The sequence below is a fragment of the Berghia stephanieae genome, chromosome 5, assembly GCF_034508935.2.
Source record: "Berghia stephanieae isolate SIO BIC M18660-M18661 chromosome 5, UCSD_Bste_1.3, whole genome shotgun sequence".
In the NCBI taxonomy this organism is placed as follows: Eukaryota; Metazoa; Mollusca; class Gastropoda; order Nudibranchia; family Aeolidiidae; genus Berghia; species Berghia stephanieae.
In genome coordinates, this window is record NC_088364.1 from 2,509,214 (window position 1) to 2,524,423 (window position 15,210).

Consider the following 15,210-nt stretch of genomic DNA (forward strand, 5'->3'; position numbering starts at 1 on the left):
ATAAAAGGTTACATATAAAATATGGATCGTCCGCACCAGTTGATATTTTCTTGATCTTATTATTACACTTGTACAGGCCTGTAAATCTTCCGACTATTGTCGGATTTCTGACAGTACGATTTTGCTCTATAAGTGCTAATATTAAAAAAAAAAATCATAGTAAAAATAAAATTCGTAACGTCAAAGAACAGAACCAATAAAAAAGAAAATAAAAGACTTTTATTTCGTTCCTCGAAAAAAAATAGATTTTATTCCATTACAAACGCCGACCTAAAAAAAAAAAAAATTTCATTTGTTGCATCAAAGAAAAACAAAACTTGCCGTCTATCTGTTAGCTATAATATTATCATGCCACCTACACGCTCCACTTGCCGCGGATGTATTCACTGCCTAGCTACTGTGCCACAGCCAGCGAGAGTGGGTCGCAAAGTTCGCGCTAGTCGTCTTCACACATACACACCTAGTCAGTACATAACGCACGCACAGAAATGTGTTGAACCGGACCGGAAGGTTTCTCTCTATTTTGCTACTGACACACATCCATATCTCCGGTTCTTACTTCTCAGTCTCTATATTTCTTTGGTTCCTCCGATGTAAGACGGCAAAAAAAATAATGCGAAATAATTATTTTCTTCGAATGCTCTCACACGACCGCACCACCTCCTCCTCCTCCTCCTCCTCTTCTTCTTCTTCTTCTTCTTCTTCTTCTTCTTCTTCTTCTTCTTCTTCTTCTTCTTCTTCTTCTTCTTCTTCTTCTTCTTCTTCTTTTTCTTCTTCTTCTTCTTCTTCTTCTTCTTCTTCTTCTTCTTCTTCTTCTTCTTCTTCTTCTTCTTCTTCTTCTTCTTCTTCTATAAGAATTAATCCAAATAAACGAAAGAATCAGCTTAAACATTTAACACAAACAGGAGCGAAGATACGCAGCTTCCTGTGTCAAGCACGAGATACACATCATTCAAAAGGGTAGGAATGTTCTCTTCCTTTCATTTTACTAACTCAGACCTGGGCCCTCAAATAATTGGGATTTTTTTTTTTTGTACCATAAAATAAGGACCTCGTTATAAATAAGTATGGGAAAGTGACATGATTTGACGTGTCATATCTGTGTTGTGTCCATATTTTTGTCCTGTTGTGTCTATTTTTGTGTGTTCAAAAAGTTCCGACAATTTTTTCACCAACCATTTACAGGCCTGACTTGTACTATCAATCTAAACTACAGAAGAAAGTAAACGATGCCATCTTGAAATGGGAAGGTCCAATATCCTATGGAACCTTTCCGTGGAGGTTTTGATTGTCTTGTTTGTACCCATGTCCATTTCCATGTTCTTTCCACTGATTTGATTGAATGATGACCAATGGCCATCCACTTCCAGGTTTGACCAAGACCTGTATGATGACCCCTACCACTACGATATCACTGGATACAAAATAGTGGCCATGGCTATATTTGGATTTGTCTTTTTCATCCTTAATCTCTTGGCAGAGAAAATCCATGCCAGAGCTCTACGGTAAGTTTTTCTTTCATCATCGTGTTGTTTGTTCCAATAATAAACCTTTTCATTTGGATGGTAGGTAGGACTAGAGGGCTATCAATACCATTTAGGAAAAGTTTGATCAAGTTATTTAGGCACTGTTTTCAAGATTTATGAGACTGTGTTTATTTAAAAATCAATAGTGGTAGCGTATGGCCACACCTCCAAATTCATGTCGTCAACCCAGCTTCGAAAGTCTCCCTCCACCCTAAGGACCGTTTCAAGTTTTGGTACCGGACAGTGGAAGATGATGTGATCGCTGGTCTCTGGAGTTGCCCACAGTGGTTTACCAGCGGATCACTTAGTTGAGATACTAGGTCAAGAGGTCACTACTCTCCTTCTCTTTACCTGCGCTCTGGTATGGCACGTGCCTGCAGTCAGTGAAGCGAGTAGTCTAATTGGTCGGATAAATAATGGTATAGCCAAGTGACATTTATCTTAAATGTAAATATATATCACTCATGTTATAGATTGAAATCCCCCTCACACAGTGGACTAAATATCATAGATATCATCAGTATATTTCTCTCTCAGGAAGACAGCAAAGTAGACTCACATTTTCACTACATTTATCATTTAAATCAAATGTTTCTGGAATCCCTACAACAATAATCAGACGTTGCAGTTTATTATTATTCACACTAGTACATAGTACAAACTGTCTACTTTCTGTTGCACTAATGTTAATCCAGTTCAACAAATATGTAACAAGTGTAGGGGTGGGGTATCAAATTTCACTGGGAATATCTAGCAGTCTATGATATGTCTAGGCTATCGTGGGTGATGAATTTGGACCAGTTACACAATGTAAACAATGTCGTAATCATTTCCTGGACTCCCACTGACCATGGAACACTTTACTACACCAATTCTACAGTTTTATCATTAAAAGTTCCCACGAATATGGTAAAGGAGTGAAGAAGTCATACTTATTGTAGTACAGGAATATATATATACACTCTGCAAGTAGCCCTACAATAATAGTTCTTAAATACCCATCTGTTTCTGATTTAAGAAATATGAAATGAATGGGTTTGTTTCATTCATGTCTCTGTTGATTGGTGTGGGAAGGTTTTATTCACCGGCTGCACTACTTGTACATTGTGAATATTGTCTGAATATCTCTTAATTCCTAGGAGGTGCCACTGTTATTTTCTCTATCTTGGCTATGTTTGAGTAAATCCCCCCCCCCCCCCCCCCCCGCCCTCTTCTTATTTTCCCCTGTCAAATTGCCTTTGTGGAATACTATCTGTACTAACTGTTGATGTTATATCGTTGTTGTCAGTGATATGAATTAGGTGTAGTGTGACTGTGATGCATTTCTCTTAGCCTGTCTTTTACGTTTGTATGTGTGTATATATGCAGGATGTATGTGTGTATGTATGCATGTTTGTGTGTGTGTGTGTGAGAGAGAGAGAGAGAGAGAGAGAGAGAGAGAGAGAGAGAGAGAGGGAGAGAGAGAGAGAAAGAAAGAAAGAGTGTGAGAGAGAGAGGAGAGAGAGAGAGAGAGAGAGAGAGGAATGCCTTTTTCTACCATATTCATTGTTTGTATTATCTACTACGCCACTGTGATGGTGTTGTTGTTTGGTGTAATGACGATCGTTTTGTTTCTATTTGTAATAGTGAAGTAAAACCTACACACACAATATATTGCTCTATATGTTCTTTAGGGGTGTGTTAAATTGTTTAATCCACTTATCTCCATATCTTTTAAATACATTACAAAATACAAATGAAGAGAACATACCAGATGTCCAGCCCATTACATTTATGACCATTAAAAACGTAGTTAAAATGTGTTGAATCAGAAAATGAATGTTTTACTTTGTGTAATAATATTAAGACTAGACAAAGCATTAATTAGTTTCGGAATCCAACGTCTGATTTTAAAGATTTGAATTTTTTATTGTCCGCAAAACAACAAAATATTTTAAAATAGTAGGGATTTTAAAGTGCTTATAAAACCTATCAGAATAATCACAATAAAACGAAAAAAGAACCAACATAACAAGTGAAAGTAGTACTGTCTGTTCCATAAGTTAATATTATTGTCAGGTAAGTGGTCATCTAGATATGGTGCTGTATTACATCACGAAAATGCAATACTGTGTGTCTTAACCCTCAAAACGGGGAATCCCCGTCCAGGTAGCCACTTTTACAGCATGCAGCTGCTGTTGTCAGTCACTTGCTGGGTTCCAGCAGTATAACTAAGTGATCCGATTTTATGAAGAAATAAACAGCAGTGTGCCTGACATTCCCTGCAGGCATCCCTGTTCCCAAGTTTCCATCTGACATTCCCTGCAGGCAACCTTATTCCCAAGTTTCCATCTGACATTCCCTGCAGGCATCCCTGTTCCCATCTGACATTCCCTGCAGGCATCCCTGTTCCCATCTGACATTCCCTGCAGGCATCCCTGTTCCCATCTGGCATTCCCTGCAGGCATCCCTGTTCCCATCTGACATTCCCTGCAGGCATCCCTGTTCCCAAGTTTCCATCTGACATTCCCTGCAGGCATCCCTGTTCCCAAGTTTCCATCTGACATTCCCTGCAGGCATCCCTGTTCCCAAGTTTCCATCTGACATTCCCTGCAGGCATCCCTGTTCCCAAGTTTCCATCTGACATTCCCTGCAGGCATCCCTGTTCCCAAGTTTCCATCTGCACATAGTTGCTGCAGTTCTGTTAAGAGGCGATTTGAGGAAAGCCAGTATTTCCTGGCATTGTGGAATGCAGGCATTCATTTGGTGGGATCTTTATATTTAAAAAAAATACCTTTTAAATGATAGGGTTAAACATGAAACAGTGAATTTGTGTGCTGACCTAAACTTGGCTGACATCTCATTGAAAAAGACATTGAACATGGGAGTTTTGAACAAAAGATGGGATAGCCTAGTCGTCCTTGCTATCGTCCAACTGTTAGTTCTATGGTAAATTGACAAATATTCTTTTGTACATTTCGTATCCCTTAAAATGACATTCAACCTATCAAGATTCACTGAAAGTTTGTTTTGTTGACAAATGACCCGACCTTGAAACTTTTGATTGGAATGACTTCTTATTGAAAGCTTTTTTATAGTTGCCTATTATTATTGTTATTGCTACGGTCACAGGCTGCTTTCAAACCACTTCATTGTTTGTTTTTAGATGAAAACAAGATTTAGGCTCGTATTCCCAATTATAACTTTGTGTACGAAGGACCTTGGTTAGTCATTATCTCTGACTTGTTCTCCATACAGCATTTCCAAGAAGCATTCAGAGACAAGCTCTGAGATAGATGAAGACGTGTCTAGGGAGAAAGAAAGAATTGAACAACATCCCAAGGATGATCTCCTTCAAGTCCACAATCTCTCCAAGGTATGGGAATTCATTTGATATGGTTTTTGGTTCATACAGTCCAGGGTTTCAGGTTAATGTAAACAATCATGATATATCTCACCATATTTACCAAGGAAGCAGTAACAGTATTGTGAAAGTATGTACTTGTGACTTCCAAATTTAACTATGACATTAAATATTCCCATTTCCGTTTTCCACCATTCAGGTCTACAGACGAGGATGGAAAAAGTTTTGCGCCGTGGACCACGTCAATTTTGGTGTTCAGGAAGGAGAGGTAAGTCATGCAGGGGATATGTTAACACTTGTAGGTCTGGTTGTAACACTTTGGTGGGATTAGATTCCATTGCAGTCTCTCACCAGCTTATTATAGTGTCGGCGGTCATTGCTCTCCACTCCTCTCTTTCTTCTGTTGCTCTAATAGTGTAACTGTTTCTTTCCGTTCCCAGCCAGTCTGTCAGGGAATTTATCCATGCAGTCTCTACTGAAAGTATTATTGGCATCGGGCACAAAGTCTAATGATTGCATCCTTCATCAAATCCCACTCTTTTTCCATGACTATCACAATCATCATCATCCTCATCACCACCACCACCATCATCACCACCATCATCAACACCATCACCATCATCAACAGCACCACCATCACCAACATCAACGCCATCATCACCACCACCACCATTCCCATCACCACCACCACAACCAATTCCCTGTGTTCTATCCTGTACTGTTCCAGTCCTTTGGATTACTGGGTGTCAATGGAGCAGGGAAGACGACGACTTTCAGGATGCTAACAGGGGATTTGGGATCCTCTGGTGGAACCGTCATGTTTAATGGCAGAAGGTCAGTCTCACTCCTACACATACACACGTTAGACCTGTACATTCTCAGTCAATTAACTTAAGTTAGTCAATTCGTCAAATTCAAATATTTTAAAGAAGGAAAGAAAGAATTGAATAAGGAAAGAATTCAGAAATCGTAGTTGAATTACCGTAAAGTTAATTAGGAATATTCAGGGATGTAAATCTTTCAGAATTATTAGGATTTCCTATTTTTCACACATTTTCTAGCTTCCCCAAACTATTTAGATATTTCTCAATACCTCACTACCAACAACTCTTGTGATAAGAGATACTAGAGAATTTGTAGTGTGTATCCATTTCCAATGCACTGAAACAATTATTAACACTACTGTTGTGTCAGTTATGATTATACGTGTATTTAACCATTCAACTTATTTCCACGACAGCTTCCGAATTTTAATTCGGAAGTACTAAGGATTGATCGAATTTCCGAATTTTCCTTATTTTAATTCGGAACTAGATTCACGTATGTTGTGTAAACAAGGAGGGTTATTTTTAGTTTACCGGAAGCAAAACATGGGATCAGAATCGAAAGTAGAAGATGGTGGGTGCACATCGAGTATTGATGACTGAGCTCTGATGTTGTTGTTACACTTTCTTCCTAAGGCTCAGTTGGAATTTATTTCTGTTTCTGTAAGTAATTACTGTGTGGTGCAATCCATTTCAATCATAATAGGTCTGAAGATACATTTCCCTTAACCTTGGTCTTTGTGAGAAATGTCTATGGGGTCTCATTTCTGGCTGAGACTACGATGAACTTTTGACTGTGGTGGGGGAAAAAAATCAAATTTGTTTGTTCTCATTGAAAGCTACACCAATAAAGTAAAAGGCTTTTAAACACGATTCTAAACCTAATAATGTAGTATTGGAATTGTAATGTACTCTAATTGCCTTTTTTATTAGCAGAAGGGTTTGGGGACCTGAGAAAATGATAAATATCGGAAAGTGACCATCTTTCCAATGTCAAAATTGGCCTTAGTAATGATATGGCTGTTGAAATTTGAGTAAGAGTTTTTATTATTGTCAGATTCATTTAGTCATTGGAGGTAATATTTTGACCTGAATTTAATTTTAATGTAAAAAATTAGATGTTGGATTATGTGCAGTGAAAATAAGTTAAGAATTGCAAAATTCTGATTTTTTTCATTATCCCAAACTAATTTAACCCTGTTTAATCCATAAAGATAAGGATAAGATTTACTAAATGGGCACTGATTTAAGCATTAAAATCCATCCAAAAACAAAATAATCTGGATTTTATTCTGAGAGTTATCACTCAAAAGTCCTAAAAATCTTCTCATAATCACAAGGCCATTTATCACCTCATTCCTGGAGTGTCACTGGAGTTTTCCGAAGTAGGTACCTACTGAGATGGTCGATGTAGACTATTGAAATGAGTTCGCAGAATTTCAGAATTTTTTTCAAGTTTGCATTTACATCCCTGAATATTCCACAGCGCTACGCATAGCTCATGGGCCGTTAATATTAATTGTGGATATATTGCCAAGGCTAAGGGACGCTTTTTAGAATTGCTGTGTCTGAATACATCCCAGTGTATTTCACACAGCCTTCGTGAAATTATTTTTTCACTTTCCAAACCTGTTGTGAACCCAATGGTAGCCAATTTTAACTGAGACGCTGAGCGATAAAGTTCACTGTTTCATCTAAGCCAAAATTGACCACATTTACCTGGAGGGAAGTAAAAGTATGAAAAAGAAAAATTCGGACACCAGAAGTGCGTTATGTAGACACCTTCAAATCGAAAGTTAAATGATTGCTACAAGCACATCTCGATTGCCTCATATTGTAAACAAACTGGTTGTCCATTTCTAGTTTCTTCACTGATTGAGTACCTAATTATAAGGAACGATGGTAAGTAGCCTAATTAATTCCCGCGCAAATTAGTATTCTGCCATTGTTTTGCTCAAGCGCTCAAGCAAGCTTGCTGTTTACTATTCCTTTCAATTCTTTGGATTTTTCCATTACGAATTACAAAGAGTTTCAGTCAATTTTTATAGAGCTCATTTACAAGTTTATCACGTGTATGGACATTTGCAAATCCATACATATGCATCAACTAACATACACACGTATATGGACTTTTGCAAATCCATACATATGCATCAACTAACATACACACGTATATGGACTTTTGCAAATCCATACATATGCATCAACTAACATACGCACACACACACATACACACGTATATGGACTTTTGCAAATCCATACATATGCATCAACTAACATACGCACACACACATACACACGTGTATGGACTTTTGCAAATCCATACATATGCATCAACTAACATACGCACACACACATACACACGTGTATGGACTTTTGCAAATCCATACATATGCATCAACTAACATACGCACACACACATACACACGTATATGGACTTTTGCAAATCCATACATATGCATCAACTAACATACGCACACACACATACACACGTATATGGACTTTTGCAAATCCATACATATGCATCAACTAACATACGCACACACACATACACACGTATATGGACTTTTGCAAATCCATACATATGCATCAACTAACATACGCACACACACATACACACGTATATGGACTTTTGCAAATCCATACATATGCATCAACTAACATACGCACACACACATACACACGTATATGGACTTTTGCAAATCCATACATATGCATCAACTAACATACGCACACACACATACACACGTATATGGACTTTTGCAAATCCATACATATGCATCAACTAACATACGCACACACACATACACACGTATATGGACTTTTGCAAATCCATACATATGCATCAACTAACATACGCACACACACATACACACGTATATGGACTTTTGCAAATCCATACATATGCATCAACTAACATACGCACACACACATACACACGTATATGGACTTTTGCAAATCCATACATATGCATCAACTAACATACGCACACACACACATACACACGTATATGGACTTTTGCAAATCCATACATATGCATCAACTAACATACGCACACACACACATACACACATGTATGGACATATACATCCACACACACACACACACACACACACACAAAGATCATTTGAAATTTTCATAGATTTTAACTAGCTCAGTGTTCTTCACTTATGACAAAAGAATAATTAATTTTTAAAAAAGATAATTTGAAATGGTCAGTTTCCACTACAATCTGCTCAAGGTCCTTGTCCATTCTCTAAGCAATACTTTACATATCAGATGAGGCATGATGCTTATAAGGCACTATTATAGTTATGTTAGGTTTTGGTAGAAACAACAGTGTTACCAACCAGCTACTCATTTTAGACCTGGATAAGGTGAGAGACTGTGAGTAAAAATTATTTTTCAAGAACTCAACTTTGCGCTGCCCAGAGCGAGTCTGGAACTAGGGACGAGTCGTCCAAAGCAAAATGTGATAATAGCATGAGATTACAAATCCACATACATAACTATTCTCATCCACATACATAACTATTCTCATCCACACACATAACTATTCTCATCCACATACATAACTATTCTCATCCACTTACATAACTATTCTCATCCACATACATAACTATTCTCATCCACATACATGACTATTCTCATCCACACACATAACTATTCTCATCCACATACATAACTATTCTCATCCACATACATAACTATTCTCATCCACACACATAACTATTCTCATCCACATACATAACTATTCTCATCCACATACATAACTATTCTCATCCACATACATAACTATTCTCATCCACATACGTAACTGTTCTCATCCACATACATAACTATTCTCATCCACATACGTAACTGTTCTCATCCACATACATAACTATTCTCCGTGTCATACAAGAGAAACCATCTATCAGCTGGTAGATTTACAACATCCATCATTGCCTACAGCCAGATACTCTGTCTCTCCTGAATAGGTATTGGTTGAAATATGTCTTACCCAAGAACGCAATGTCAGGCCAGATTTTCAGGATAGCTGTCAACTTGAAGTTGAAAACGTTTGATGGGAAAAGATAATAGTCACTGTGTGTGCTTACCTATATAAAGATAGATATAAATAAATTTCCAATTTCTCCCTTCAGGATTTAACGACCCTTCAGTTTGTTTGTTTTTAATATTTGTTTTGTCATTGAATTTTCCTGTTCAAAAGTTAAATGAAAGAGTGAAGTAAAAAAAGATAAATCCAAATTTGTACAAATCTTTTGGTAATAGTTTCCAATTCCAACCTATGTGTTTGAATAACTTGTTCCCTTCCAGGATTTCATCTCATGACCGTCACTTTGGTCAAGCCGTTGGATACTGTCCTCAAGAAGGAGGTCTGGACGAATACCTGACTGCCACAGAGACCTTACACTTCCATGCTAGACTTAGAGGATTTGATCAACAACAAAGCAACGAAGTGAGAGCTTGATGACTTGGATACATTCCACTTACCCTTAGCTTATCTTATCTTACCTTACCATACCTTACCGGAGTTCCGTCTCCCTACAGAGGTGGAATGTCATGGAACGCCATTCTTCACGCTCAAGGGCCATTACCGAGTAGTCGATTATCTTTTTGCCAGTTGTTGCCTCCACATTTCCAATCCAGGACTTCCTTGGTTTGCCCCGTGCCTTTCTGCCAGCTATTTTTCCTTCTAGCACCGATTTTTGGATGGTATTGTATCTCCGAATGTGGCCATAATAAGTCTGTTGTCTCATTTTAACTTCTACCAACTGTTTTCTGGACCTTTGGCCTGCATCAATAAGAACCAGAATGTTTGATTTCTTTCTGGTCCATGGCACTCTCAGAATTCTTATCTTACCTAAATCTGACTATAGGACTTGCACCTTGAAATGCCTTATACAATAGCACATTACGGCAACATTTCAATGACAAAGCCATTTTACAGATAGGTCTTATATTTCAGGCTGCCCCATTGGTATCGAACTCTCTTCCTTCTGATCAAATAAGAGATTCTTGAGGGAACTTTTAAAACTCATTTCAAAACACATTTGTTGATTGAATATGTTTTTCATAGTTATGTATATTCCATTATTATTATTATTATTATTATTATTATTATTATTATTATTATTATTATTATTGTTATTATTAATATTTAAATGTTTTGTGTGTTTTATCAACAGCTTGTAAGCCAACTCCTGACACGGTTAGGCCTGTCATCCCACGCCTCTAAAGCTGTCCATACCTACAGTGGAGGAACCAAAAGGAAACTGGCTCTCGCTGTGGCAATGTTGGGGGATCCTCCCATCCTATACTTGGTTTGTAGTTACCAAAGACTTATACATGTTGTGTCATAACGCACACACATGCATGCTGTGTGTGTTATCACATATGATGTGTCATAACATATATGCTGTGTTATTCCGGCAATTTCGCTCCGCTGAAAAAGAAAAAAAATTAAAATGTTTCATTTTGGGTCACAGTCTATTGAATTGGTAAAATTCTAAGAAAATATTCCGGGGAATGGGGATCTTTGCTCATGTTATATTGAAAAAGCTTCGACCCCCTACCAGGACCCAGACCCACACGTCTCACAGATTTTCAGGCTATTATTTCAGGGGACAGATGCAGGCCTGTATTACAGATACTGTGTATTTACAGATCCTGTGTATTTACATATGGCTGTGTTATTCCAGATGCTTTGTATTTACATATGGCTGTGTTATTCCAGATACTTTGTATTTACATATGGCTGTATTATTCCAGATACTGTGTATTTACATATGGCTGTGTTATTCCAGATACTGTTTTACATATGGCTGTGTTATTCCAGATACTGTGTATTTACATATGGCTGTTTATTCCAGATACTGTTATTTACATAGGCTGTGTTATTCCAGATACTGTGTATTTACATATGGCGTGTTATTCCAGATACTGTGTATTTACATATGGCTGTGTTATTCCAGTTTTACATGTGTTATTTACAGATACTGTGTATTTACAATGGCTGTGTTATTCCGATACTTGTATTTACATATGGCTGGTTATTCCAGATACTGTGTATTTACAGATACTGTGTATTTACATATGGCTGTGTTATTCCAGATACTTTGTATTTACATATGGCTGTGTTATTCCAGATACTTTGTATTACAATGGCGTGTTATTCCAGATACTGTGTATTTACATATTATGGCTGTGTTATTCCAGATACTGTGTATTTACATATGGCTGTGTTATTCCAGATACTGTGTATTTACATATGGCTGTGTTATTCAGATACTGTTATTTACATATGGCTGTGTTATTCCAGATACTGTGATTTACATATGGCTTGTTAACAATACTATGCTGTTATCCAGATACTGTGTATTTACATATGGCTAGTTATTCCAGATACTGTGTATTTACATATGGCTGTGTTATTCCAGATGCTTTGTATTTACATACTGGTTTGCTGTGTTATTCCAGATACTGTGTATTTACATTTGGCTGTGTTATTCTAGATACTGTGTATTTACATATGGCTGTGTTATTCCAGATACTGTGTATTTACATATGCATTGTATCTGGCTGTGTTATTACAGATACTTTGTATTTACATATGGCTGTGTTATTCCAGATACTGTGTATTTACAGATACTTATTTCAATGGTATTCATGCTGGGTTATTCGTTCAGGTGTGCCTTTGTATTACTATGCTTATCGTCTATTAGTTTATTCCAGAATACTTTGTGTATTAGACTTATTACATATGATCCGTGATTTCTATCATTATAGTCTGATTAATGTTATTCCAGCGTTATCGATTGTATTTTACTTTATTGGCTAAAGTTTATTCCGATTATGGCTGTTATTATACATATTGGCTTGTTTGTATGTTTTTCTCGCGTTTATCGATGTATTTACATATGCGTGTTAAATGTATTTCAGATACTGTGTATTTCATAGCTTTGTTATTCAGATACTGTGTATTTATTATGGCTGTGTTATTCCAGATAGTTTATTTACAATGCTGTGTTTATTCGATACTGTGTATTTACATATAGCTGATTATTCCAGATACTGTGTATTTAATATGGCTTGTTATTCCAGATACTGTGTATTTACAATATCTGTTTTAATATGCAGATACTTTGTATTTACATATTGGCTGTGTTATTCCCAGATACTTGTGTATTTACAGATACTGTGTATTTACATATGGCTGTGTTTTTCCAAGAACTTTTATTACGATATGGCGTCTTTTTACAATACTTTGTATTTACAGATACTGTCATTGTCATTTGGTTATGTTATTCCAGTACTGTGTATTTACATATGGCTGTGTATTATACTATGGCTGTTTATTACCAGATCTGTGTATTACAATTCGTGTTATTCCAGATACTGTGTATTACAATTGCTGTCATTCCAGATACTGTGTATTTACATATGGCTTGTTATTCCAGATACTGTGTATTTACATATGGCTGTTTATTCCAGATACTGTGTATTTACAATGGCTGTGTTATTCCAGATACTTGTATTTACATATGCTGTGTTATTCCAGATACTGTGTATTACATACGGCTTGGTTATTCCAGATACTGTGTATTTACATATTGCTGTGTTTATTCCAGATATGTATTGACATATGGTTGTGTTATTCCGGGTACTGTGTATTTACATATGGCTGTGTTATTCAGATACTTTGATTACATTGCTGTTTATTCAGTACTGTTTTACTATGTGTTTATTCCAGATACTGTGTTTACATATGTCTGTTTTTCCAGATACTGTGTATTTACATATGGCTGTGTTATTCCAGATACTTTGTATTTACATATGGTGTGTTATTCCAGATACTTTGTATTTACAGATATGTGTATTACTATGGCGTTGTTATTCCAATACTGTGTATTTACTATGCTGTGTTATTACAGATACTTTATTTTACAGATACTGTATATTTACACATGGCTGTGTTTTTTCCAGATACTTTGTATTTACAGATACTGTGTATTTACATATGGCTGTGTTATTCCAGATACTGTGTATTTACATATGGCCGTGTTATTCCAGATACTGTGTATTTACATATGGCTAAGTTATTCCAGATACTGTGTATTTACATATGGCTGTGTTATTCCAGATACTGTGTATTTACATATGCTGTGTTATTCCAGATACTGTGTATTTACATATGGCTGTGTTATTCCAGATACTTTGTATTTACATATGGCGTGTTTATTCCAGATACTGTGTATTTACATTATAGCTGTGTTATTCCAGATACTGTGTATTTACATATGGCTGTGTTATTCCAGATACTGTGTATTTACATATGGCTGTGTTATTCCAGATACTGTGTATTTACATATGGCTGTGTTATTCCAGATACTGTGTATTTACATATGGCTGTGTTATTCCAGATACTGTGTATTTACATATGGCTGTGTTATTCCAGATACTGTGTATTTACATATGGCTGTGTTATTCCAGATACTTTGTATTTACTGTATAGATACTGTGTTTTACATATGGCTGTGTTTTCCAGATACTTGTATTACATATGGCTGTGTTATTCCAGAATAACTTTGGGTGTTAATTCAGATACTGATTATTGTTACATATGGCTGTGTTATTCCATACTTGATTACGTACTGTTTTTACATATGGTTTCAGAATTGATTTAGCTTTATTCCATACGTATTCAGATACTATGTATTTACAATGTTATAATACTGTGTATTTACAATCGTTATCAATATGTGATAGATATTTCGGCTGAGTTTTTCCAGATACTTTGTATTTACAGATACTGTCTATTTACATATGGCTGTGTTATTCCAGATACTGTGTATTTACATATGGCTGTGTTATTCCAGATACTGTGTATTTACATATGGCTGTGTTATTCCAGATACTGTGTATTTACATATGGCTGTGTTATTCCAGATACTGTGTATTTACAGATACTGTGTATTTACATATGGCCGTGTTATTCCAGATACTTTGTATTTACAGATACTGTGTTTTTACATATCTAGTGTTGTCACATATGCTTAACTTTTTAGATTGTAAAGTAGTTTGACTTTTTGAACAAGTCACAAAAGACTCTTTTCTATTAAGATAGAATTATTTGTATTTGCATCGTGTCTACAATGTGTAACACTTGACACTATATAACTATTTGTATTTGCATCGTGTCTACAATGTGTAACACTTGACACTATATAACTATTTGTATTTGCATCGTGTCTACAATGTGTAACACTTGACACTATATAACTATTTGTATTTGCATCGTGTCTACAATGTGTAACACTTGACACTATATAACTATTTGTATTTGCATCGTGTCTACAATGTGTAACACTTGACACTATATAACTATTTGTATTTGCATCGTGTCTACAATGTGTAACACTTGACAGTATATAACTATTTGTATTTGCATCGTGTCTACGTTGTGTAACACTTGACACTGTATAACTATTTGTATTTGCATCATGTCTACAAT

The 15,210-nt window shown here is 36.2% G+C and overlaps 1 protein-coding gene across 1 annotated transcript in view; it reads left to right on the forward strand.

Moving 5' to 3' along the window:
* LOC144972239 (uncharacterized) overlaps positions 1 to 15,210 on the forward strand; it is a 318,601-nt gene that overhangs the window by 287,929 nt on the left and 15,462 nt on the right. Inside the window, exons 105-110 of the mRNA XM_078913282.1 lie at positions 1,371 to 1,505; positions 4,764 to 4,881; positions 5,069 to 5,137; positions 5,597 to 5,703; positions 10,014 to 10,155; positions 10,886 to 11,020. Of these exons, the coding sequence (XP_078769408.1) occupies positions 1,371 to 1,505; positions 4,764 to 4,881; positions 5,069 to 5,137; positions 5,597 to 5,703; positions 10,014 to 10,155; positions 10,886 to 11,020 (706 nt within the window). The remainder of the gene's footprint in view (positions 1 to 1,370; positions 1,506 to 4,763; positions 4,882 to 5,068; positions 5,138 to 5,596; positions 5,704 to 10,013; positions 10,156 to 10,885; positions 11,021 to 15,210) is intronic.